Source organism: Triturus cristatus, chromosome 1_2, assembly GCF_964204655.1.
Source record: "Triturus cristatus chromosome 1_2, aTriCri1.1, whole genome shotgun sequence".
In the NCBI taxonomy this organism is placed as follows: domain Eukaryota; kingdom Metazoa; phylum Chordata; class Amphibia; order Caudata; family Salamandridae; genus Triturus; species Triturus cristatus.
This window is the reverse complement of record NC_140580.1, coordinates 1,086,412,477-1,086,436,312: the sequence shown is the minus strand read 5'-3', so window position 1 is coordinate 1,086,436,312 and position 23,836 is coordinate 1,086,412,477. Positions and strand designations below refer to the sequence as shown.

Sequence of the window (23,836 nt, the reverse complement as noted above, 5' to 3'; positions counted from 1 at the left end):
GCCACGTCCCTCCACACAAACAGCGCCAGGCTGTGGTGGAATGGGGACCGGCAGGAGCAGGAAAGTGCGAGTGCATTAAGAACCACTTAAAACATTAAAAGCACGTTATTAAAAATCAGCAGCAATTCGTGAACAGGTCAAAATTACAACAGAGACAGCTAAGACCTCTGGTGACCTTGCCTTCCGGCGCGCTGCCACCTATCGCTGCGCGGCAAGGCACACAGGCGGTCTAAATACTGCCCCCCGTAGCGGAAGTGTGGAAATCAGGGGCGGAGCCACGTCCCTCCACACAAACAGCGCCAAGCTTCGGTGGAACAGCAGGAGCAGGAAAGTGCGAGTGCGTTAAGAACCACTTAAAACATTACAAGCGCGTAATTAAAAATCAGCACCAATTCATGAACAGGTCAAAATTACAACATAGAGACAGCTAAGACCTCTGGTGACCTTGTCTTCCGGCGCGCTGCCACCTATGTGAACCTATGCCTTCTTCAGGAACAGCCACAGGTGATGATGTAAGAATAACCCATAAAACTGACTACAGGTAATTGTTATCTCTATGTCCGGTATACTAGGATGGAGTGTCGAACTTGAAATCATTAAATGGACTGCTTTGAACTAGAATACACTGATGTGGTATAGTTGAGGTTTGTGAGACCACTGACCTTGTATTGTAAGATCGTTAATACATGCTCCTCATCCAATCCATGCAATAGCAAGATCTTCATAAATGGGACTTATTTGAGAATATCCTGCTTGTTGAGCCATCACTGAAATCACTGAGGGTACTGTTTAGCTTGTGGAGTCAAAGATATCCGGTCTTCCTGATCGTCATGATGTTGCGACCATTGATTTTCCAAGCATTGCTGCTACTACAGCAATGCTTGCAATACTCATGTTGGGGCATGCACTGGGAATTGGGAAAATGCAAGCAAACAGGCCCAGGAGAAAGGAAACTTGTATCACTGATGACTTTGTTGTGTGTAGTAAATAGTGACATTTCTGAGAAACAGTATACACTTTGTACTACAAAGGAAGCCCTTCTCCTGTGATGGCTCTGAGAGGTGTTCCTAGGTAATACTGAACTTTATTTGGAGAAGTGGTTGGTTTTTCTAGATTCACACAAAGACCTAGTCAGTCTAACAATCCAACAGTGAAGTCAAAACCCTTTTGCACCAGACATGCAGTTTGAGCTTGTATCAGCAAACGTCCAAGTATGAGTGGATGAAAACGTTTTTGCAGAGGTAGGCTGAGACTACTGTCATGCATTTGAAGAATTCGATTTTTGGAGACGATTTGAGGTTCAACTGTAGTACCTTGTATTGGTAGTGAGTTTTGCCAAAAAGGAAGGAGAGAAATTTCCTGTGCTTTTTCTCAACTGGAATGTGAAAATCTGCATCCTGAATTTCCAGAGCCTTCCAATGATATGTGCTAGCATACTGAAATTCTCGTTTTTTTAATGTCTTTTTTGGCTTGCCACAGATGTAGAATGGGTCTGGATTCTTGCTTGGGGCCTTTCTTGGGAAGCAAAAATATCTTGAATAGATACCATTCCCTCTTTGTGATGGAGGAATCAGTTATATTGCTTTTGTTTGGAGTACTGTTGTTCTTTCTGCCTGAAGATGAAGTAGCTGAAGTGATGGTGCTTTTTTTCGGTGGAACTGTTGGTAGTGGAGACTTGTACTGGATGTAGTAGCCTCTCTGGACAATCATTAAGACCCATTTGTTAGTTGTAATCGCTTTCCAATCTTTCAGGTTTTTTGATATACTCCCTCCCTCCTGAGTGGCAAGCAGAGTAGATGAAGTCTTCTGCTCACGGTTTATTTTTGTTGTGGGATTGTGATTTTCCTGAAGTGTAATTTCTATAAAAGTTGTGCTGTTGCTATTATCTGCTACAGATAGGTCTCTGGGGATAATGTGGGTGGTGATGATGTGTTTGCTGCCTCTAAGACTGAAGTAGTAGGACCACTAAGGGGAGAGAAACCTCTGCCTCTGACATGGTCTGGTGTCTCTATGTCGGAACTGTGAATGATAAAAAATGCTTCTCTTCCGCTAGGCCAACATCCTTTCCATTTCTTAATCGGCATGAGGCCCAAAGAGTGCAGGGCCTGAGGAACAAGTTACTTACCGTCAGTAACGCTTTTTAATTTTTTTTTAATCTGGTAGATTATCTATCTGAAGATACCTTACCTTGGAATTATCCTCAAGCATCAGACTGAATCCGGAACTTGAGAGGTACCCCCTGAACGCACATAGGTGGTGTCGTTCAGCTCCGCTTGGTGTCGTCCGCGCCAAAAGCGACATGCACAGTGCCTATATGGGCACCACCGAGCATGCGGACGTCAGTAACTTTTCATGACTATCCACACCAGATGCGCAGAGCCACAAACTACACTGACCACTGGTGTGGAAAACTAGGGCACTAAAAGGGGAAAGCCCTGTCCCGAGAAATCCGTTTGCAGAACAGGAAGAATGGGTGGGTAAGATGGAATCTCTACCAGATAAGGCGTTACCGAAGGTAAGTAACTTGTCCATCTGATATAGACTTCTAGCCTTAGAGTCCTTACCTCAGAATAGACATCGAAGCAATATCTATTCGGATGTGGGTCTCTGGACCAGTGTAACACGAGGAAGTCCTGCAGGATCAAACGGGCAAAAGGCCCATCCCTACAGATCAGACTATCCAGGCAGTAGTGTTTGGTAAACGTGTGCAAGGAAGCCCAGGTTGCCATCTGGCTGATGTCCAGGACCAGAACTCCGCAAGCTAATGCAGTGGTGGCCGCTTTAGCTCTGGTGGAATGCACACGAAAACCCTCTGGGGGTTGCTTCTTAGCGAAGGCATAACAAATCTTTATAGAATGCACAATCCATCACAATCCATCACAATCCATCCACCTCTTCTGCACAGCCCGTCCTTTCCTCGCTTCGACATACCCCATGAAGATTTGGTCCTCAACCCGGAACTTCTGTGTGGTCAAAGTAGAAAGAAAACACTCTTTTTGGCTCTAGATGGTGAAGTTGCTCCTCTTCCTTGGAGGAATGAGGCAGAGCTTAAAAAGTAGGCAGAGTGATGGTTTGGCCTATGTGAAATGGAGTGACCACTTTCAGAAAAAAGAAATCCCTCGTACGAAGCACCAGTTTGTCTGGGTAGATGTTCAGGGAAGGAGGCTTGGACAACATGACCTGAAGCTCACTGACCCTCCAGGCAGATATCGCCACCAGGAAGGCTGTCTTGATGGTAAGAAGCCTGAGAGGACAGTTGTGTAAGGGCTCAAATGGAGTGCACATCAGGACCAGATCAAGGCACCTCAGACATAATGAAGGAAGGAGGAGGAAACATGGGGTCTTACTGACTCGGAGCTGCCAGCAAGGATGAAGTATGGCCCAAAGGCACACCGAAGGGAGCTGGCCGCCCAAATACGTTTTGCTCAACTGGGCGGGCATAACTCCGGGCTCCCAGAAACTCAGGGAGGCTTTGAGCCAGCACATGCGCTGGCTCAACCACAGAGCCAGGCCTCAAGGGATGCCCACTCATCTCGTCGGCCGATAGACAAGGAGAAGTCGAAGCATGCTTCAAGGACTTGTTTTTCTAGTGTCAGGACTTACCCGAATGACCCAATGACTTTGAATGCAACAAACTCCTCGGACTAAGTGATCGCTCATGGGATCATCGAAGCATCGCACCTCAAGCTGCCAGGAGCTTGAGGGATTGCTCCCTCAAGGCCTTTATATGCATGGCAAAGTAATCAGAGCAGGCCTTCGGGTTGTGGTTGCGCTCGAGGAACCAGAGGCATACAAAGTGCGGGTCCATTGTGAGAAGTTGGCCTGGTATATGCTGTCCACTAGTTCTAGTGGGCACCTTGCACCAGTCCAAACAACCCTTATTGATGATCAGGTTTATTGAAAGCTATCCTAGTGGTAGCTATGGAGAGCAGCCTTCAAGCTAAGTCTTGAAGGTGTGTAAAGCAGCTTGGTTTACCAGATTATAACCTCCTGAATGACTAAATGAAAGGAGAATCACACAAGGTATATATATAAAATGTATGTATTTATTTCTAAACACTACTAACCTCTTTATGAGATTAGAGAGCAAGGCACACAATCATACAGTTATTAAACGACAGTAAATAGCACATTATACAATAGGCCTGGGGGGTGGGGGGTCGGAACCAAACCATATATTAAGATAGTGGTATAAGAACAACGATTTGACCAGACAGTGCCTAGAGCATGTAGAATCGCTGGGACCCCAAGGAACCACCCAATGCAGTGACACAGGAGACGCACGGCAGACGTGTGCAGTGTGAGAACACAGCTGCAAGCCCCGTACAATTCAATGGGAAAGTCGCGTTTGGAATTTTAAAGAATAAGGACACTTAGGAGAGGACTTTGAGCAAACCCCTTTAGACTTCGAGGGTTCTAGGGCAAGAACCCAAAGGGAGCACTGGAGTACTCGTGTTACCTCACCCAGGGAAGCTGGGTGCATAGGTGTCAAATGGTTTCGGGAATCGTCGTTGATTTCAATGGCGATGTGCTGCAAAGTGCTGCTGCCGTGGAAAGGAGAAGTGTCCGGGGTGATCCAAGCCTGGATCGAAGATGTGAAGAACCTGTAAGCAGAGGGGACAGAGTCTGGGTCACTTGCCAGTGACCAGGGGCACGAAAGACGAATGCCCACCGATGTCGGGTGTTTCAGGTGCGAAGAGGTGAAGCTGGACTCCACTGCCACGGGGACCAGGAGGCGTCGACGACGACAGTCCGCAGGCGAGCTGTCCCACGAAGAATGTAGAGTGCTGGGGGGTCGGTGTCTGGATTGGAGACCAACAAGCCTTGGCAACAGCAACCCACGCTGTGAGAGAAAATTGCTTCGGTGTGGACCAGCAAGGTCCTGTGGACTACCCAAGCGATGGAGAGTCAGGGCACGTCTGGAGCAACCAGATAAGCCCGTTAAAAGTTAAAGTACCGTTCTCAGGGACTCACAAGTCGACGGAAAAGGGATCGCGAAGGGACCTCCAGAGGTAACACTCAATACCAGCCTATGGGTCACTCGATGAGTGTAGGCGAGTAATCTTCAGTGGAATCACTGCTCGGGGTCTGGACTACAAGTAGCCCAAAGCACAGCCTCAGGGATCGCCAAAAAGCATATGCTGCTGCAAATGCTCGCAGTGTCCAGGGGTTCGGGTTGCACGGTCTCCACGAGGGATACTTCCTGAGCACACAGATCGACCTAGAGACCACGGGAGCCCACTTCCTGTGTTGCAATATTCTTCGGAGTCCTCAGGAGCTTCGGAGATGCAAACCGGACAGATGCGTCTTTGGTGCTGCCAAGCAAGGGAGTAACTCTTTACTCCAAGGGAGATTCTTCAGTCATCTAGGTCAATGTAGATCGTCGAAGTACTAGTTTCTGTAGCAGAGTTTCGTCCAGGTAATAACTTAAGTCCTGTAGTCAGGGGCTCCTACTTTATACCCAAGGAAGGGGTGGGACAAACTCTGGGGACCCACCTATGGGAAGGTCTGGACAGAGGGGTGGCTACACCCATATCCTTTGTCCAGTTTCGCACCAGAGGAGGGGTTGGTAGCCCCTACAACCGGTTTGAGCTGGACTGTGCACAGGGACACCAAATGTGCCCCCAGTGCAGACTTCAAAGCACTCTTGGAGTGCACCCACCCAGCCCCAATACACTAAAGCCTGTCTGGGAGGTGGTCACACCTCCCGGTGACAGGAAACCTATTGTCCAGGCCACCCCTGCCGGAGTTTCATCCACCAGCAGGAGGGCAGAATCGTGTCTGTGGCTGGCAGCATCCATTTTGTGATGCCAGGGCCTGCACAGCTGGTACAGGGTATACCAATGCAGTCATATTTCTCCCTCTAGTAGGGTGGAATCATACCTTCCACACCGGTTACTGGTGTGGGGGTATGATTCCGACGTGTTTGACACCAAACACGACATGTTTCCGTGCAGCCACTCCAAAGTTAGCATTTACCGCAAGGTTATAATGCACTTAAGAGTATATGGTCTGGCTGCATCACAAACAACACAGGAATAAAGGGCACCCTCTCACATAAAACCCGGCACCCTGCCTTCAGGATTGATAAGGCCTGCCATGGGGGGACTGATAGGCTTATATGTGCAGTGATATGGAGATATAGGGAACCTATTTCTCAGTAATGGGTGCATACACCACCTTACTTGCTGTAGCAGACCTGTTGTATCATTTTAAATGGCTTCCCAGGGGTGGCACAATACACGCTGCATCACCCGGTAGGCCTCTGGGGTACTTATGCCCTGGGTACATAGTATGCCATATACTAGGGACTTATAAGGGTACCCCAGAATCTAATCTGGAGTGTACCTAAAGTACATGCAATCATTTTAAAGGGGAAAGCAGATAGGCTGGGATCCTGAATAGCAGGATCCCAGCCAAGTCGAAAACCAGCAAAACACCAGTAAAAAAGTGGGGGCAACCATGCAGTCAGATTCCACCTTCCTACATCCATCACGGACATTAAGCTGGAATAGGCGCAGCAGGGCCTGAAGCCAGCCTTCTTGGATGACATAACCTGCCACACCAGGAGGAAAAACCTCAAAACACTAAAACAAAACATTGAAAAAAAGTAGTCAGAAATTAGGTAGGGGTAGCTCTTCCCGGATTTGAGCCGACTGGCGCGGAACGAAAAGACCTTTAAGCGCTGGAGTGGCGCCTATATACGCACCATGCATGTCCCTCCTGGCGCAGATGATGCCACACGGAACCAAAATGCGCCATACACCGGCACGCAAGGGTACTGCTCATGGAAAATTTCCAGATCCAGTCAGACACCTGGGGATAATTCTACGGTAAGGTATCTGCAGCTGTGAAGCCTCTATCCGATAACAGTGCATTCATTATTTTTAGATCTCGCCTGAGCCAGTACATGTGCTGCTCTGGCGAGACATTTAGTGAGTGGGCTTTTGAAAGTCCAACCACAGCTATTTCGGTGGCATGGAGTGTGCGGTTACGCGCACAAGCACGAGCGGAGGCGCCATCTGGCTTTCCTCTCGTCATGCTGCGCGCGCAATCACTTTCACTTTTGCCGCTCGCATTGCTCGCGGACTTCAAGCCTCAAGGCTTGTTTTTTTTAGTTCTGAGTGATTATTATACTAATAGTATTTTATATATAACATTTTGTAAAAGTATTAATGATCTGTTGAATGCTCTGTGTTTCCATTCTCATTAACATTACCGAGGTCAGTCTTATTTGTGCGTAGCCTCAAGCGGTGATGTGAGAGCTTCCCTTTTTCTGAATGCTTGTTGTTCTCACAGGAACGCGTATTAACACTGTTGTGTGCGCTCCCCGCAGAGAGGGAACGTTATCAACTTCCACAGTCAGGAAGGCCGCACCATTTTTCTCTTCGACGTGTGACCTCTCACCTTCGGTTTCACATTAGCTTGCAACACTGCAGTTTTACTCCAGTTCACTGCTTATTTAACAGTGGTTAAAGTGCAACATTGTAGAGTGCTCGTCGCCTCTGGATCCAACGTTTTAAAGATATTTTATCGGCCTGCTTTATATTTTTTGAGTTCAATTCCCCATCAAAAAAAGAGAAATAGGATACTTTCATATAGTAAACGTTTTTGTTAAAATTTGCTCCACCTCGCTTTCTTCTTATACTTTCCACCCCACGTTCCCTTACTTGTCTCTGGGATCTCCTGTTTTCTCAAGTTACGTTTTTAACGCCCATGTTCCATATTTCACTTGTGTGGTGTCCCTGTTCTAATCCAACCCCCCCCCCCGCCCTCCCTACCACCACCACCCTACGGCAGCCTCTATGAACTTTGCCATCCCAGTCACGCTTATCTTCCACCATTCCGTTTCCTCACCCTACCTCAATTTTCTCCCCGACTGCACCTCCCCGCCTTACTCGTTTGCCTTTGGGAATCCATTTGTCCAGCTTTTCCTGTTGTCTCTCTTTACTCTTACACATGCTCTACTGTTCTTTGGCGAGCTCTCTCCTGCCTACCCTGTGCAGTCTCGTGCCCTCATTCCTCTTCTGTAGTGACTTTTCCTGTCCTCTAACTTGCTGCTCTCATTCCGTCTACTTTTCCCTGCCCTCCTCGATATCACTGCCTTGTTTCTGTGAAGTCCTTTGCCTCCAGCCTAACTTTGTCTTTCACACACTTTCCCCCTGATATTACCGTCAACTCTCACGCATACCGCCTGAACCTCCCCCTACACCCCCACCCCCCCTTATACTTCTCTATAGAGCTGGGGGAGTGAACAGATTTACTGGGAGATCCGAGCCAGAGCCGATCCAAGGATCTGCAAGCGCTGGACTCTGCGGGACCGCACGAGAGAGCTCAGCGACAATGCCAGGAGCGTGCCAGAGTTCCAGGATAACTACACCGCTAACTTCGCTCAAAGTGTTGTCTGGCAGTGGAGTGACATGTACCTGAACTCATCAGTTTTGAAATCATATCCAGACTTAGTTTCCAAACTGCTCGGAGAAGCCCTGCAACATGCGGTGTTTCATTGCATGAGCTAATAAAACAAGCATTGGCATAGCTAATAGGTCTCGTCTTTGGGACCTTTTAAGTGTTTAGCCATGCAACAGTTGCTGCACCAATAATATTGTGCTGCATAACTAAACACTTAGAAGGTCCCAAAAGCGAGACCTATTGGCTATGCCAATGCTTGTTAATTCTGCATCTGGCTTCAGTGATGTTCGACATAGCCGTGATGCTCGCCTTACAGCTATGCCATGGCAAAAAGTAGTCACTGTTAGGTCTGCTGTATCGATGGCTGCACTTATGACCTGGTTAGAGACAAATTATCCCTCATGTAAAACTTAAAGTGTTGTCTTCTGTCTCTTGGTAGATATTCCACAAAAGTGAGCAAGGATTCCCATAGTGGTTTGTCCTACCTACCAAGAAGAGCAGACAGGGGTGAAGCTTGGTCAGTAAGACTGTGGGGGTGTGAGCTTCAGATTTCCCAGCAATCATGCGGGCTAAAAAAGATTACATGAGTAGCAAAGCAGAAAGGGGGCCTTAAGGAGCAGAAGGAAGGGAGAGGACAGTGGATTGTGAGGGCTACCTATAACTCAATATTTTATAAATTAACAGTTTCTGAGTAATTTAAAACAGAGACAAAAGTGTGCGTGCTTATTTTTGTCTACATGTGTACATAAAATCCCAAGGCGAAATCTGACAAACACCTCACCATACCCGACAAAGCACCTGTACCCAACTATTTACTACAGAATACGTTTAGGGGTGGGGGGGTTAACACCCAAACACCCCCCTGACAGCAGTCACTTGCCGATTTGAGGGCTACTGCACCATAGACCTCCCTGCCCACAGCCTCCATCTTCTTGCTTTCTCTCTCTGGTGGCACCGATGTTTCATGCCAATGGATGCTTCCTACACCCTGTAGTGACTATAACAAAGTCCGGTTTTGGTTTCTGGTACAGGAATACAGGATATTATGGGGCAGGCTTGTATTTCTTGAGGAGACCTGGAACAGACGATTTTAAAGTTGCTGGAGTTAAACATTTCAGTCCCGCAACCTCCGTGAAGCTAGCTTGGAACCAGTGGTACTATCGGTTTAGAGATGCTTTGGGTTCTAATTTTTTCACTATAACCCATACAGTCGAACAGGGCAACTCTATTCGTTTGTTGCTGTACCTCTGACGAGGACATCCTGGATGGAAAGAATGTCATCTACTTGGGGATGACCTTAACGGAGAGGCCGGAGTCAACGTAGGAGTGTATGATTAGTCTGGTGTATATTCTCTTGATGTACCTGGAGGGTAGGACAGAGTTTACTGTCTAGAGTACATGATGAACAGGGTATTGGTGGGTCCGATAACCTTGATACTATTTCTACTACTTCTTGTGGCACAGGTGACTCTGGCATTGTTGGTGCCAGAGGACTCTAGTTCCTGGAAACGGTGGAAGAGTAAGCAGCTGTGAAGCCTGTTATAATGGGTCTTCTTCAGGAATGGAAACTCTTGGTCTTAGTGGTACAATGAGCTGAGGACAGTGTGTGAATGGAGACCGTAGAGTGTTTCTATGCTGATCATCGATGTGGATCTTATGGAGTCATGGACACCATGGAGAGTATTGCTGTTGGAGTGCCAACGTCTAGGTGAAGTCATCGTTGAAGGTCAGCGATGTGATGATGTCATGACTTGCCCTGTTGACAGCGTTTTAACTGTTGCTACCGAAGGAGGTGGTATTGACATTGAGTGGTTGTCAATGAAATAGGTACCATGAATTTGTGGAATTGTAACTGGGTTGTTATCGATGCAGTCGGAACTGCAGAGATTCTCTACAGCAAACACGTTGACATCGACCAGTGCGCTCAACATGTTCATGAGCATCTGGAGCACTGCTGGTGATGCCTTCAGTGGTTTCTCTCCCTGGATCTACCTCTCTGGGTGTCCTGTTCATGAGAGGAACTTGGCACATTCGAGGAAGTCCTGTCTCTTTTCTTCCATTTCATTTCCTCTTCTGCTCTCCATTTTTCTTGTTTGCTCCTCAGGTATATTTCTTCTATGTCTTTAAGATCCATTTGTGCCATTTTTTGACAATAGGGACAGTAAAAGAGGCAGACCAAACATAGTTATTGGGGATTATAAGCAGCCTTCTTTCTCCCACAGGAGGGACACAAGAAGTGAAGTCATAATGAAGAGAAGAACATTTCTTTAAAACGTTGAAACACAGGGAATTTCTTAACGTCTTGAAAAGACATGAATGAAGTTGAAAAAATAGTTTTTTTGAAGAACAATTTTCAGAAAAAATAGGTTGAAGAACTCTTATGTGTCCAGGCAGCATAAGCTGGAAAACAAAGGTTGTGGCAAACTGGCAGTACAGTTTATGCTTGGTAATGGAAGCTGCTGGCTTCCTTAAAGCTAAAGTGTATGCTGATGGCAAATGGTGAACTTTTGACCTGACAGCATTTCCCTTAATTTCCTCATCACAGAGCACGTTTTCTCAAGTTGTTTGACTATATAGCAAATTTCTACCCCCAAGTGCTACAACGTGGTATGTTTTTATTTACAATTCTCTTCCTGCAGAAAAATGCATTTAAAGCTGACCTGTCAAAGACTTACGGAGATGCCAACAAACGGTTCAACTCTGGGGTGTCTACCACAGATGTCTCAAGATATATACATATGTGTTTATGTGTCTTGGGGTCCCTGCACGCAGGCAAAACTATTCTATGTTTAGGACCATCAGTGAGAATCCTACGATGCAGAAACTCCTAATTCCATCCAAATCAGTATTAGACGGCCTCCCGCCTTAGGACCTATGTAATTTTCTCTGGACAAGAGATGGACATAGGATCTTAACTTTTATATATTGTTTTGTAAGTTGAATGAATCCCATACTGTTTAAGAGCATCCACACGAGCTAGTGTACTAAAAGGTGCCAACTAGCTAAAATGTTTGGTGATACTACTACAAAGTAAAAATGTGTCTGAAGTGGCTATTCTAACAGACACAACCTCTGGCATGCGCACAAACACAATTACACACTCAGACTTGTTCTTGAAACAGTAAACAAGCCCTGGTAAAGGCAACAAGTCTAACCTTCACTATTCATATAATACACAAAAGCATGGACGGAAGAAAATAGAAAAAACTACAGGAACTACTTGCAGTTTATAGCCATCTGCAATTGGCAGCATCACTGTATTGACGATATTAGTAGTCCCAAAGACAGCCAAAGCGGTCAGTAGCCAGATGCTAAAATGTTCCTTTGAATAAAGTCGAAATTGATAACAGATATACCAAAAAAACCCGCAAAAACCCCCCACTGAAAATAGATACGAAAACATAAAAAAGCATCCTTTAAAGTTTAGGACAACATACTAGACAGGATGGTGTAAGAAATTCACAAAAAATCAAGCATGAACTGAAAAAGATCTAGGGCAGAAAGCCTTACTTACAGAGAATCAGATTCTTCAGGGTGCAGGTAATACCTGCTGCAAGCTTCTGGCGCAACATGAACAGGGGACTGTGCATCTACTGGAAGAGATGTGCCTGCCGGGCTGGCCATGAAACTTCTCTTAGTGGCATTTGAGATGGGAATTGGAGGCCGACTGCTTTTTTGATGCAACGCTGTCTTAGCTGTAAAATAATTAGGTAACAATATAGGTAAACGTTACTCAAACTAGCAACAAAAATGTATACATTAGCAGGTTATTGCATTGCATGGAAAAAAAATAAAAAAAGCAGAAAATAATTACAACTACTTTAGTATAATGACGTGACTTATTTGAACTCGGCTGAATCATGTTTTTCATGTATACTTTAATGTTGTACTTTTTGTCATTTCTAAGTGCTGCAATAAAAGTCAACCTCAGCTAATTTAATGACACTATTTACCAACCTCGAAATAATGAAAGGCTAAGTTGGCCTGTCAGAAATTCAAGCTTGAGACTAGAAGATTACACAGCTGTCACCGACAAATGATCTTGCCCCAGTATGGTTATCCTGGGATTTTAAGCAGCATTCCAAGATCAATACCCTTGCCTGGCAGCTTTCCAACAACGAACAGTTTTGGAGAGTCAACAAGTGATTCAATACTAATCAGAGCACAGCTATTATCTGTAGGGATATATTGCACCACCATCACAGAATTAAATACTTAGCATGGAGGTCTGCTTCCAGGTTAGCAGGGTGCAATAGTGAGGGACTCTTTAAAGTGATTGAAGGCAGGAGCAAAATGTCATTGTGCCCAAGTTTCCATCTACGGACATTAATCATCCTTGGCAATACACCCTTCAAAGATGGCCATCAGCTCCAATACAATCTCTAGAGAATATTAAGAAAAATACCAGCTGTGCGAACACCTCATGCTGCCTAACTCAGATAAACACTGGGCCTAGCATTATATCACAGTTCAAATGACTGAATTTTACAATTGTTAAAAAGCAGGCAGACCAGATACATACTAACAACAGATCCAAGATACTTACCTACAGATGCACAATGTAATCAGAATGGATAAGCCCATGGTGTATTGTTTAAGGAGTAGGGCAGACTGCACGCTAAGCACCACAAGTGATTTATTATCGACCTCCTGTGCAGTTGTTTGCTGGACTCCTACTGCAGCATTTAGGGTCATCATACAGCATATCGGAAGGTAAATGCGCCTGAAACTCTGAGAAGCAGTTCCTCTAATCTCGGAAAAGGACAAAGACAACGTTCCTCTTTGTCAGTGTGTAAACTCCAGTTCTTTTATCTTGAATTACTTACATTTGGTCTGCCATTTTAGTTGTTTTAGCTAACGAAAGTGACACCTATTCTGAAACAAAACTCTTTGAAAACTCCAGACTCCCCAAAGTAGACTCTCTTGCATTTGATGTGCGACTACTTCTATTGTCTTAATGTGTCGCTAGTAGATGACAAGCAGTTTAGAGCTCATTTTGCTGAGAGACATCTGGTAGATTACATGTCAATGCTACACTAAATAATGGATCAGAGCCACAAGGACAGTCCTATTGAGGCCAACAAAAGAGGTGCAGGCCAATTGTGAACTGATTGAAATAAAAATCTCAGATGAGATTTAGATCAAAAATATATTTTACAATCTCATTAGAATTGGAAAAAAATCATACATAGGATGTAACTATGTCAAAATGCATACCGGTATTTCAAATGTCAACCTGGATAACTTTCTGAAAGGCCTGGATCTGAAAATATATGACTGCAACGTTCAGTCAGCCGGTTTTATCTTTATTGTCCAACACCACTATGGGTGTATACCAGCAGATTACCTTTATCTTGGGCTTTGGAAGAATCCTCTCAAGCTGTACACATCGCTCCATGTTAAAAGATTAATATCAACAAAGACTGGTTCCTCAGGTACTACTATTGCAACTTCAAAAGAGATAGACATTGAAATACATGCCACCCAAAAGCCAACTTCCCAGTCAACGAAAGAACCTTTTCTTGAGATGGGTCCATGATCCTAATCTTCCCTAAATACAATAAAACAGAAAACATGTTCTTAGAGCAAAAGTGGGCCACTCCACGCAGTATTTGGTTGCCCTAATATGAGGAAGCCAGAATGAAGCCTTCCAACGATTTAGCCTATACATTATTTGCCATCAGAAATGTCAATTAGATGGTACAGACGTTGCAGAAAGTATTTGCCGTATTTAGGTTTGCAGGCCTCAATCACTTTCAGTGGCACATACTGCACAAAAGCACTTAATATTACAAAATACATAAAATGGTCTTTCATGGAATGCCAATTAAGCATCAAGCGGAGTTGGCCTAACAGAGCGGTTGACCTCGGAGCCGGGGTATCTGGTTCAATTCTCGGCAGGGACGCTCAACATCCTGTGATTCTGGGCAAATTACTTCATCTCCCCATGCCTAACGAAAAAATGTATGTGTCCGTCTGTAACGCAACTAGGGCTCATGTAAAGCACTATGACCTTTGGGTCGATTTGGCGCTATATAAAACTCCCCCCCCCAAAAAAAATTGTATGTAAGCGACGTGTACTGAAAATGTAACCCCAACATTGCAGGGAAATGTTTAGGACCCACATACAGTGCCAGTAATTATACCATGCTGCAAGTCATGGAGTATTTGCTGACACCTAGTTCTTCCCCACAGCAATAGCTACAGCCATGACCTTGTAAACTGCACTGGGGCAAAGCCCTATCTATGTGGCTGTCACATACTGCTGTAGCAGACTTTCTTCTACTGCTTGGCGGGGTGGCGATGCCTCCACCACACTACTTCCGCCTCGCCAAACTCTAAAAAGGGTCAGTGGACAGAGACTATGCGAGACATCTCAATATGAAGACATCGGTTGGGGCTTGGTCATATTGCTTCCAATAAACCAAAGAGATATCCTCAAACAGGAGCGCAAAGGTAATAAACTACAAATTGGTACTTCGAGCTTACCACACCCCAAGCTGCACGAGAAAAGTAGGGACTTTTCACCACATTGTAGTGTACCTGATGCACTACCCCAGAAGCAGGGTTTATACACTTGGCATGCCAAGGCCACTGATTTCAGGAATATAGGAGGGAGGTGGAGAACGTCCTCAAGGAAACGACTGATACCAGATTCGAATTAAAACCACTAGTAGTAGCTTTATTGGGTTATGTAAAATAACTTCCAAACTATTACAGGACATCTATTGCTTTACCTCTGCTGCTGGGAAAAAGCAGGGTGGCTATGTTGTGGGGCAAGGGCGTAGCACCCAAAATGTCAGACTGGCTCACAGACCTGACGAGCTGCAACATCAACGCAGAGACCTATAGCACACTATTACTGACCAAATCTAGGCTGAAATACATCCGGGGGCCACTTAGACAATCCTTGCAGACACAGGAAGAGACCAGCCTTACACAAACCAATGACAATTGCAATAATGATATGTGATCCATATTGGCCTTCGCCAACTGTTCTTCCAGTGATTGTAAATGTGGTGTTTAAACATGCTAACAATAAAAAGCGGCCGCCTGAATGTTTTTCATATGCCTCTGTCTTTATATTCTTTTATACAACTTGCTTGCAAAAAAGTTTATGTTATTTAAAAAAAAAAAATTAACTCCAAATGAGGTCCTTAAACTTAGAATCTACTGTGCATTTTCTTGTTATCTATGTAGCAGGAGAGAATAAACGGAGAAGATAATCCGCCTCCTTCTAGTACAAACTTTATTTACCTACCTACAGCAGATGTTGTCTTTTCTATCAATAGTATGACAAAAGTGCACCACCAAGGAAGCCAGGGATTTATTGGCATTCACAACTCATGAGCCCTTGATTACAACTATCTAGTGAGAAAACTAAACAAACTCCAACCATGAGGAGAGATGTGCTACGTGACAGTAATAGCCATAAAATATGGGGTCTTGCTCCTTAGTAGAGTACGCTTTACTGGCTTTGTTTCCTTGCCCTAGGTCCAAGGATCAATCCCTACACCTGTTAAATATAATGTGAAGTTTGGGAGTGGTGACAAGCAAAACTGTGGCGTAGGACTCAAATTAAGTCTGAAGACTGCAAATTCCATCTCTAGAGGCTTGGGTGAACTCTGGCCACTCTTTCAGTTCTAGTGCAAGGTAAAAAGAATTCATGTCACATCTCACGGGCAGTAATGCTGTGGTAGTTCCTTTAGAAACAAGCTCATGAAGAGTCTCCTGTTAGATTTCCATAGGCTATTGAGATTGTTCTCTGACAAACGGTTATGATCATATTTCCCAGGAAAGAACAAATCTTGCTTAGCTTTCAGACAATGCCTCACTTGATTTAAAAGTACAGCATATATTAATTAATACACTGAAAACATTGTGTGTTGTGTGCATTGCCCTTCCAGTTGCTATTTGTCCCTGTTGGGCACATTTTGCACTCAGAAAAACTCCTTCTATAGTAAACCTTGCTAATTTGGTGCATTAAGACTTATAAGAGGCAAAAGGATGATTGTATGTAATAACGTGCAAAAAGTAAAGTACTGCAACGTAGCAGTAAAGGCAAAACCATAGTGGCTAACGTGTAGGTCTTTGGAAAACACAAATATTTAGAGAGGAGAAAAAAAGGCCACATTTTTGCCAATACATTTGTGAACAGAGCAATGATATATTTACCTTCTCCCGAATCCCTATTACTCTTTCCTGAAGCTTAACTCTGACCTTTTTCAAAATGTTCTATCAGCCATTATATGGAAGACATCTCCAACAACATATCACCTGTGGTGCCTACCCTCCACCACACATTCTTGCATTATCCCTTAGGTCTTTCATTAATGAAATCCTACTCCTAGCCTAATCTGAATGGTATCTTTTACTTCAATCCTAACACTATCCCCTTAGGAACATCAGCCATAACCTTGTGCTGTACAAGCAAAAGAGGACAGTGGTTTTATTGTATTGGATTGTATTGGAGAACTTGATAACAGGCTTCACACATCTGAACAATTACATTGTGGAGGCCCACCAGGAATCTTGACCTATAATATGAGTCACAAGAGGCAGAAGGCCACTTATATAAAGAGAAATAGCTAAGATAAGTCTCTCGTATGACTCAAATCTTTGTATCTGAACACATAGGTCCTCAAAAATGTGCAAAGGGTTGCGTTAGCCTCTCTTTACAAAGACTTGTATGTCAAAATTTAGCCTTCTGTAGGGGGAACCATGTGCTTGACCTCCTGAAGACCAGTGGAGTATATATTATCAAAAGCTCCAGCAGAGAAGATAGAAGTAAAATAATTTAACAGCAGAAACTCCTTTACTTGGACGAAGGCAACTGGAGCATGAAAGTCATCAGCTTGAGGATATTGAAAGATTGCTATAGTAAAATGGAGAGCACATGGATCACTCAGGCTTTGCTGAAGATAGAAGGTTCTCCCTATTAACTTATAAGTCAAAGACTGTCTCTTTAACCATTTTGCCACAAGAAGAAAGCACACAGTCAAGACTGAAGGAATATTAAAAGCCAGGGACTTGCAAGGCCACAGGACTTTTAATTTAACAGCAATAGCTTAAGAGACCTCCTGTTACCCACTGGAATCTCTAAGTTGGATTTGGAGGTCCCATTCAATACATTAAAAGAAATATCAACAATGAACAGGAACTGCATCACAGTGGCAAAATGTTTTATTGGCAAGGTTCACAAGCAACATAAAGAGTTGGCTTCCTCACTGTCCTTTGGAACGATGATTGTGTGGGGTGTCCACACCAGAGGCAACGTTACGCACTCAGCTGATTTTCTATGGAAGGAAGAGCACCTTTTTAGACGACGTGTTCAATGCTGTAGAAAACCACGCAGCCCACAAGGACGCCACCCGCAGACATCACCACCTCATCAGACTAGCCAAGAGATCCTCCTTCAAAGACCGCCTGGATAACAACGCACACGACAGTAAAGAGCTCTTCCGCATCGTAAAAGAACTCTCCAATCCCAACGCCAGCGCCAACGACATCCCCGCCCTCACAAGAACTGTGCGACTCACTGGCCATCTTCTTCCACCGCAAGTTCACTGACATCCACGACAGCTTCAACACCACGACTGCACCGACGATGCATGACTCCACCTCCCCGCCCCCCGGCGATTACCAACAGCGCCAACCGCCTGGGCCAACACCAACGACGACGAGACACGCAAGATCATGAACTCCATCCACTCAGGATCTCCGTCAGACTCATGCCCACACTACGTATTCAACAAAGCAGACGCGGCCATCTCACCCCAACTACGGAAGGTTATCAACATCTCCTTCGAAACAGCGACATTTCCGGAAAGTTGGAAGCACGCCGATATCAACGCCCTCCTCAAAAAGCCCAAGGCGGACCCCAAGGACCTCAGGAACTTCCGACCCATCTCCCTGCTCCCGTTCCCGGCGAAGGTCATCGAGAAAATCGTCAACATTCAACTGGCCCGCCACCTCGAAGACAACAACATCCTGGACCCGCCCCAATCCGGATTCAGACGAAACCACAGCACCGAGACAGCCCTCATCGCCGCCACAGACCACATCAGACGCCAACTGGACAGCGGCGAAACATCAGCCCTCATCCTCCTGGACCTGTCAGCCGCATTCGACACGGTCTGCCACCGCACCCTAAAGACACGCCTCCAAGAAGCCGGAATCCAAGAGAAGGCCCTTAACTGGACCACGTCCTTCCTCTCCGGCAGAACCCAGAGCGTCCACCTCCCACCTTTCCGGTCAGAAGCCACCGACATCATCTGTGGCGTCCCCCAGGGCTCATCCCGACGCTGTTCAACATCTACTTGGCCCCCCTCGCACAAGTGGCCCGCCACCACAACCTCAACATCTCCTACGCCGACAACACCCAGCTCATCCTCTCCCTCACCAAGGACCCTCACACCGCCAAAACCAACATCCACGAGGGTATGAAGGCAATCGCAGACTGGATGAGGAGCAGCCGTCTGAAACTGAACTCGGACAAGACGGAGGTCCTCATCCTCGGACCCACCCCCTCAGCCTGGGACGACTCTTGGTGGCCGACTGCTCTGGGGACAGCACCGACACCCACCGACCATGGACGCAACCTAGGATTCATCCTCGACTCCTCCCTCTCCATGTCCAAGCAGGTCAACGCCATCTCCTCCTCCTGCTACAACACCCTACGCACGCTCCGCCGGATCTACAAGTGGATCCCGACCGAAACAAGAAGAACAGTGACTCAGGCCCTCGTCAGCAGCAGACTGGACTACGGCAACGCACTCTACGCAGGAATCCCAGCCAAACACCAACGGCGGCTACAACGCATCCAAAACGCCTCCACCCGACTGATCGTCAACGCCCCCCGCCGCAGCCACATCACCCCCCTCCTGAGAGACCTGCACTGGCTCCCCATCGACAAGAGGATCACCTTCAAGCTCCTCACCCACGCACACAAAGTACTCCACAACGCTGGACCAGCCTACCTGAACAGCAGACTCCGCTTCTACACCCCCACCCGCCAGCTCCGCTCCGCCAGCCTCGCCCTCACAGCTGTCCCCCGCATCAAACGTACGACCGCCGACGGCAGATCCTTCTCCTACCTCGCCGCCAAGACCTGGAACACCCTCCCAACCCACCTACGACAGACCCAAGACCTACTCGCCTTCAGAAGACTCCTCAAGACCTGGCTCTTCGAGCAGTAGCGGCACCCCCTCCCCACCCCCTCAGCGCCTTGAGACCCTCACGGATAAGTAGCGCGCTTTACAAGTACCCTGATTGATTGATTGACTATCACAGATGTCCATTATATGGTAACCATCATCATACTTTCCAACACGTCCTTGAGAAGCTCAGACATGTTACATTTGGCCATCTGGCACATACTGGTATAGTCGTTTTCTGCAAAACTGTTCAGGAACAACCAGGTGTCAGGTCAATGACCCGGTTTCGAAATATGCACTCAAATTAAGCTAAGTTTTCTAATAGTATATCAGGTATTTTTGATGGGCTTACCCCATCACAATGAGCCACAATAAAGTGATTGCATATAAACTCAGTGTTTGTTTACAAACTAGATTTTTTTGGCGCATTTTCAGAGTTAATATTAGAACTAACACTAGAACACATTTTTGAATGCTGATTCTAAGTGAGCATCAAGGGAAACACGAGATCAAAGATTTCAAAGCAATCTTTAGACTGAAAGGTCTCAAGCCTATGTTTGGAACGGGAGTTCTGTACATGCTAGACTTTTTGTAGGTATACATTTACAAATGCTTTGTAACTTAACAGAGGAATGTTGCTCTCCATTATAAGGCTATTGGGGGGAGACGCATATTAGCAACGTAACTGCAATTGATATTATGCCAGTAAATAAAGGTGTCCTTCTGGCGACTTTATCACTATTAGTCCGTAAGGTCTTTGCCATTATCAGCATATGGGGTAAAGCAGTACCAGCAATGGCTTCAAATGCTGTTCATTTAGAGTGCAAGAAACAACAAGATGCCAATGCTGATATACAAACCACACTTTTTTGTCCAGGCGTGTTGACTTGTGGTTCTAATTTTCATATGTGAATCTTTCGAATAAATTTTGATTAAATCATACGGAAAAAGAGGTGTGTGGTGACATTGTTTCAAGTCAAAGAGCCTGGACAAAAAAGTGTGATTTGTATATCAGCATTGGCATCTTGTTGTTTCTTGTTCAAATCGGGCTCAGCCTTGCTGATTGGAGCCTAAACCCTTTGTTGTTTCTTGTTAATTTAGAGTGCAGCACGGCAGACCCTCGGTGCTTGTGTGCGTCATAAGTGACCTGGCCCTTTCCCTGTGTGCAGGCAATCTTGCTAGCTCCCTGGTTATAGAATTAGATACTAGCTGTGCATTTGCGACCGATGGCTGGGGCTTTTTAAGGAGAGTGTTGCTAATGGGATAGAACATAGGCAAGATTAAATGAAGCGCACTGAACGTAACTATAACTTGCTTGTATGGGGGAGGTGGCCAAGACGGTGACAGCTGAAAAGTGTCATAAAGCCTTTCTCACACAGACTGAACCCAAAGACTCAATTGATCACCCAGGGCCCAGAACGGACGTTAACTAACCACACCACAGAAAGAAATGCCGGGACATTTCACAAACAAAAAAAAAAAAATCCATTTGGCCACCATTCTTACTAAAGGAGCCAATAAAATGTCGGAAACACAAAACAGTGCTGATGGAGGTGACACAAGATCTCTCACTGCAGAGATTTCTGAAGCGTCCTGCAAAGCCTCCCAATCAAAGCAATCAATCAATCAGTTATTTATAAAGCGCAGCTCTTCAACCCTAAGGGTATCCGGGCGCTGAGGTTTCGCTGGTCTCAGTTGAAAAGCTAGGTCTCCAGACCTCTTCTGTAATTCGCCAGGGAGAGTTATGTTTGTAGGTGGAGGTGGTTCCTGCCCTAGGCTGCAAGGTAGGAGAAGGCACGACCTCCACTGTGGCTGCGACAAATGCGGGTGTGTGCGCACGAGGGCAGAGATGTGGAGTGCAGGTGTTTGGAGGGTTGGTGGAAGTTCATGTTCTGGAATGCTGGACTTCGGTCATGTAGGGCTTTGTGAGCGTTTCAGCAGTTTGTACTGGCATCTCTTCTGGATGGGGAGTCAGTGGAGGTTCTTGAGGTGGGAGGTTATGTGGGTTCTTTTGGGGAGGTTAAAGATGAATCTGGCTGCTGCATTCTGTATGGTCTGTAGTCTCATGAGGAGCAGAGTGGTGATTCCAAAGTACATTGTGTTTCCGTAGTCAAGCCGGCTGGTGACAAGGGCCTGGGTGATTGTTTTCCTTTTGTTGACAAGGATCCATCTGAAGATTTTTTGAAGCATGCAAAGGGTGTGAAAGCAGGAGGAGGCAACTGCATTGATTTGGCGTTTCATGGTGGGTTTGCTGTCGAGGATGATGCCGAGGTTGTGGGCGTGGTGTGTGGGTGTGAGCTCCGAGGGCCACCAGCTGTTATCCCACAGGGAGGTGTTCTTCTAGAAGATCAGCACTTCCGTCTTATCCATGTTGAGCTTCAGGCAGTTCGTCCTCATCCAGTCGGGGACACTGACTATGGCATTGGGGAAGTTTGTTCTAGTGGTGGAGGGGTCTTCGGTGAGCGAGAGGATGAGTTGTGTATCATCGGCGTAGGATATCATGTTCAGTCCGTGGGTTCGGACGATGTCAGCGAGGGGTGTCATGTAGCTGTTGAACAGAGTGGGGCCTTGGGGTATGGCACAGATGATGCTTTTGGGTTCTGAGGTGAAGGGTGGAAAGTGGATTCTCTGAGTTTGTCCCACGAGGAAGTATGCGATCCATTTGAGGGCATCCCCTTGGATGCTGATGTGGTTGAGTGTTGATAAGGGTGTGATGGGTTACAGCATCGACTGCTGCTGAGAGGTCGAGGAGGATCAAGGCTTTTCACTGCGTTCGAGGAGGGATCAAGTGTCATCGGTGGCAGCTATTAGGGCAGTCTCAGTGCTATGATTCCGCACCAGAAGCCGGATTGGGAGGCATTGAGCAGGTGATTTTTTTGTAGGTGTTCGGTTAGCTGGTGGGTGATGGTTTTCTCGAGGACTTTGGCAGGGTACGGAAGCAGCGAGATAGGGCGGTAATTTTTTAGTTCGCTGGGGTTGGCGGAGGGTTTCTTCAGGAAGGGTCTTACCTCAGTGTATTTCCATCGGTCAGGGAAGGCTACGGTGGTTGATGGATATGTGTCTATGGTGTTTGGGAGTCAATCGCTGATTTCTTTGGTTCCAAAGTTAAAGAAATGGTGTGCGCAGGTGTCTGTTGGTGCTCGGGAGTGGATGGAGGACATGATGGCTGTAGTGGTATCTATGGTGAGCGGTTTCCTAGTAGTGATCGAAAGGCTGGTTTCCGGGGGTGGGGCAGAGTTTGTTGAAGTCACTTTTTTTTTTTCTTGCAGAGTTTTATATAGCGCGAACTTGACCTGAGTCCAATCAGGTATCGGAGCACTTTACATAGCACCAGTTACGTTACATGAGGGGACACATTCATTTTTTTGTTAGGCACGGGGAGATTAAGTGATTTGCCCAGAATCACAGGAAGTTCAGCGTCATTACCGAGACTCGAACCCAGTTCCCCAGGTCCGAGGTCGAGCGCCCTAGCCGTTAGGGCGTTAGCCGTTAGAAGTTGTAGATAGTGGCTATCTTGCTGTGGAAGTAGTCCGACAGGGTGTTGCAGAGTTCTTGGGAAGGGTCGAACCGTGGCTGACTGACAGGAGAACTCCCGTACTATGATGAAGAGATCCTTCGAGCGGTTGGCGCTAGTTTGGATGTGGTCTGTGAGGGCATCTATTTATGTGTCCTTGATGCGTTTGTGGCACGTGTAGAGGGCTGATTTGAAGGCAATTCAGTCGGTGGGGTCTTTGGTGGTGCGAAGACACTATGGCAAGCAGGAAAAGTGACCTTCCCCTGTGCCGTACGGGCCGAGAGGCAATCGCTGGTGGGAGTACGCCCTCCAGTGTTGGACACCTTTCCACATTAAGTATCCCACAATCTTGTAAACTATGTTCACAAGTTCCTCAAACAAACCCTGGTAAGTTAGATATAAGAAGATCCTACTCGAAGCAAAAAGTTATTACCCACTAGAGCGTGGAAGGAAACGATTCCTTTTGTTTATATTACTCTCACACACCCTAGTGGTGTCATGCTTCATCACCAGGTCACCCCGACTCCTAAAGGTCAGGGTGGGCTCGACCGTATTCCAGGGAGCTCTTGATGAGGTATGGTGAGGGAGAGTTAAAGATTCAAAATCCACAGACAGATCCCAGTATCCCTTTATTCATGGACCTGTCTGGGATATTAAAATATAAAACTGAAGGGATCACTGGGAGTTTTATGGTCCTATGACACTGGTGCCAACATGTTTCAGTCCTTCATTGGTCAAAGCGGTCCTGGACTTT

The 23,836-nt window shown here is 46.1% G+C and overlaps 1 protein-coding gene across 1 annotated transcript in view; it reads right to left on the bottom strand.

Annotated features, from left to right (window-relative positions):
* CAMSAP1 (calmodulin regulated spectrin associated protein 1) overlaps positions 1–23,836 on the bottom strand; it is a 484,517-nt gene that overhangs the window by 147,309 nt on the left and 313,372 nt on the right. The window contains exon 9 of the mRNA XM_085613485.1: positions 11,927–12,107. Within this exon, the coding sequence (XP_085469611.1) occupies positions 11,927–12,107 (181 nt within the window). The remainder of the gene's footprint in view (positions 1–11,926; positions 12,108–23,836) is intronic.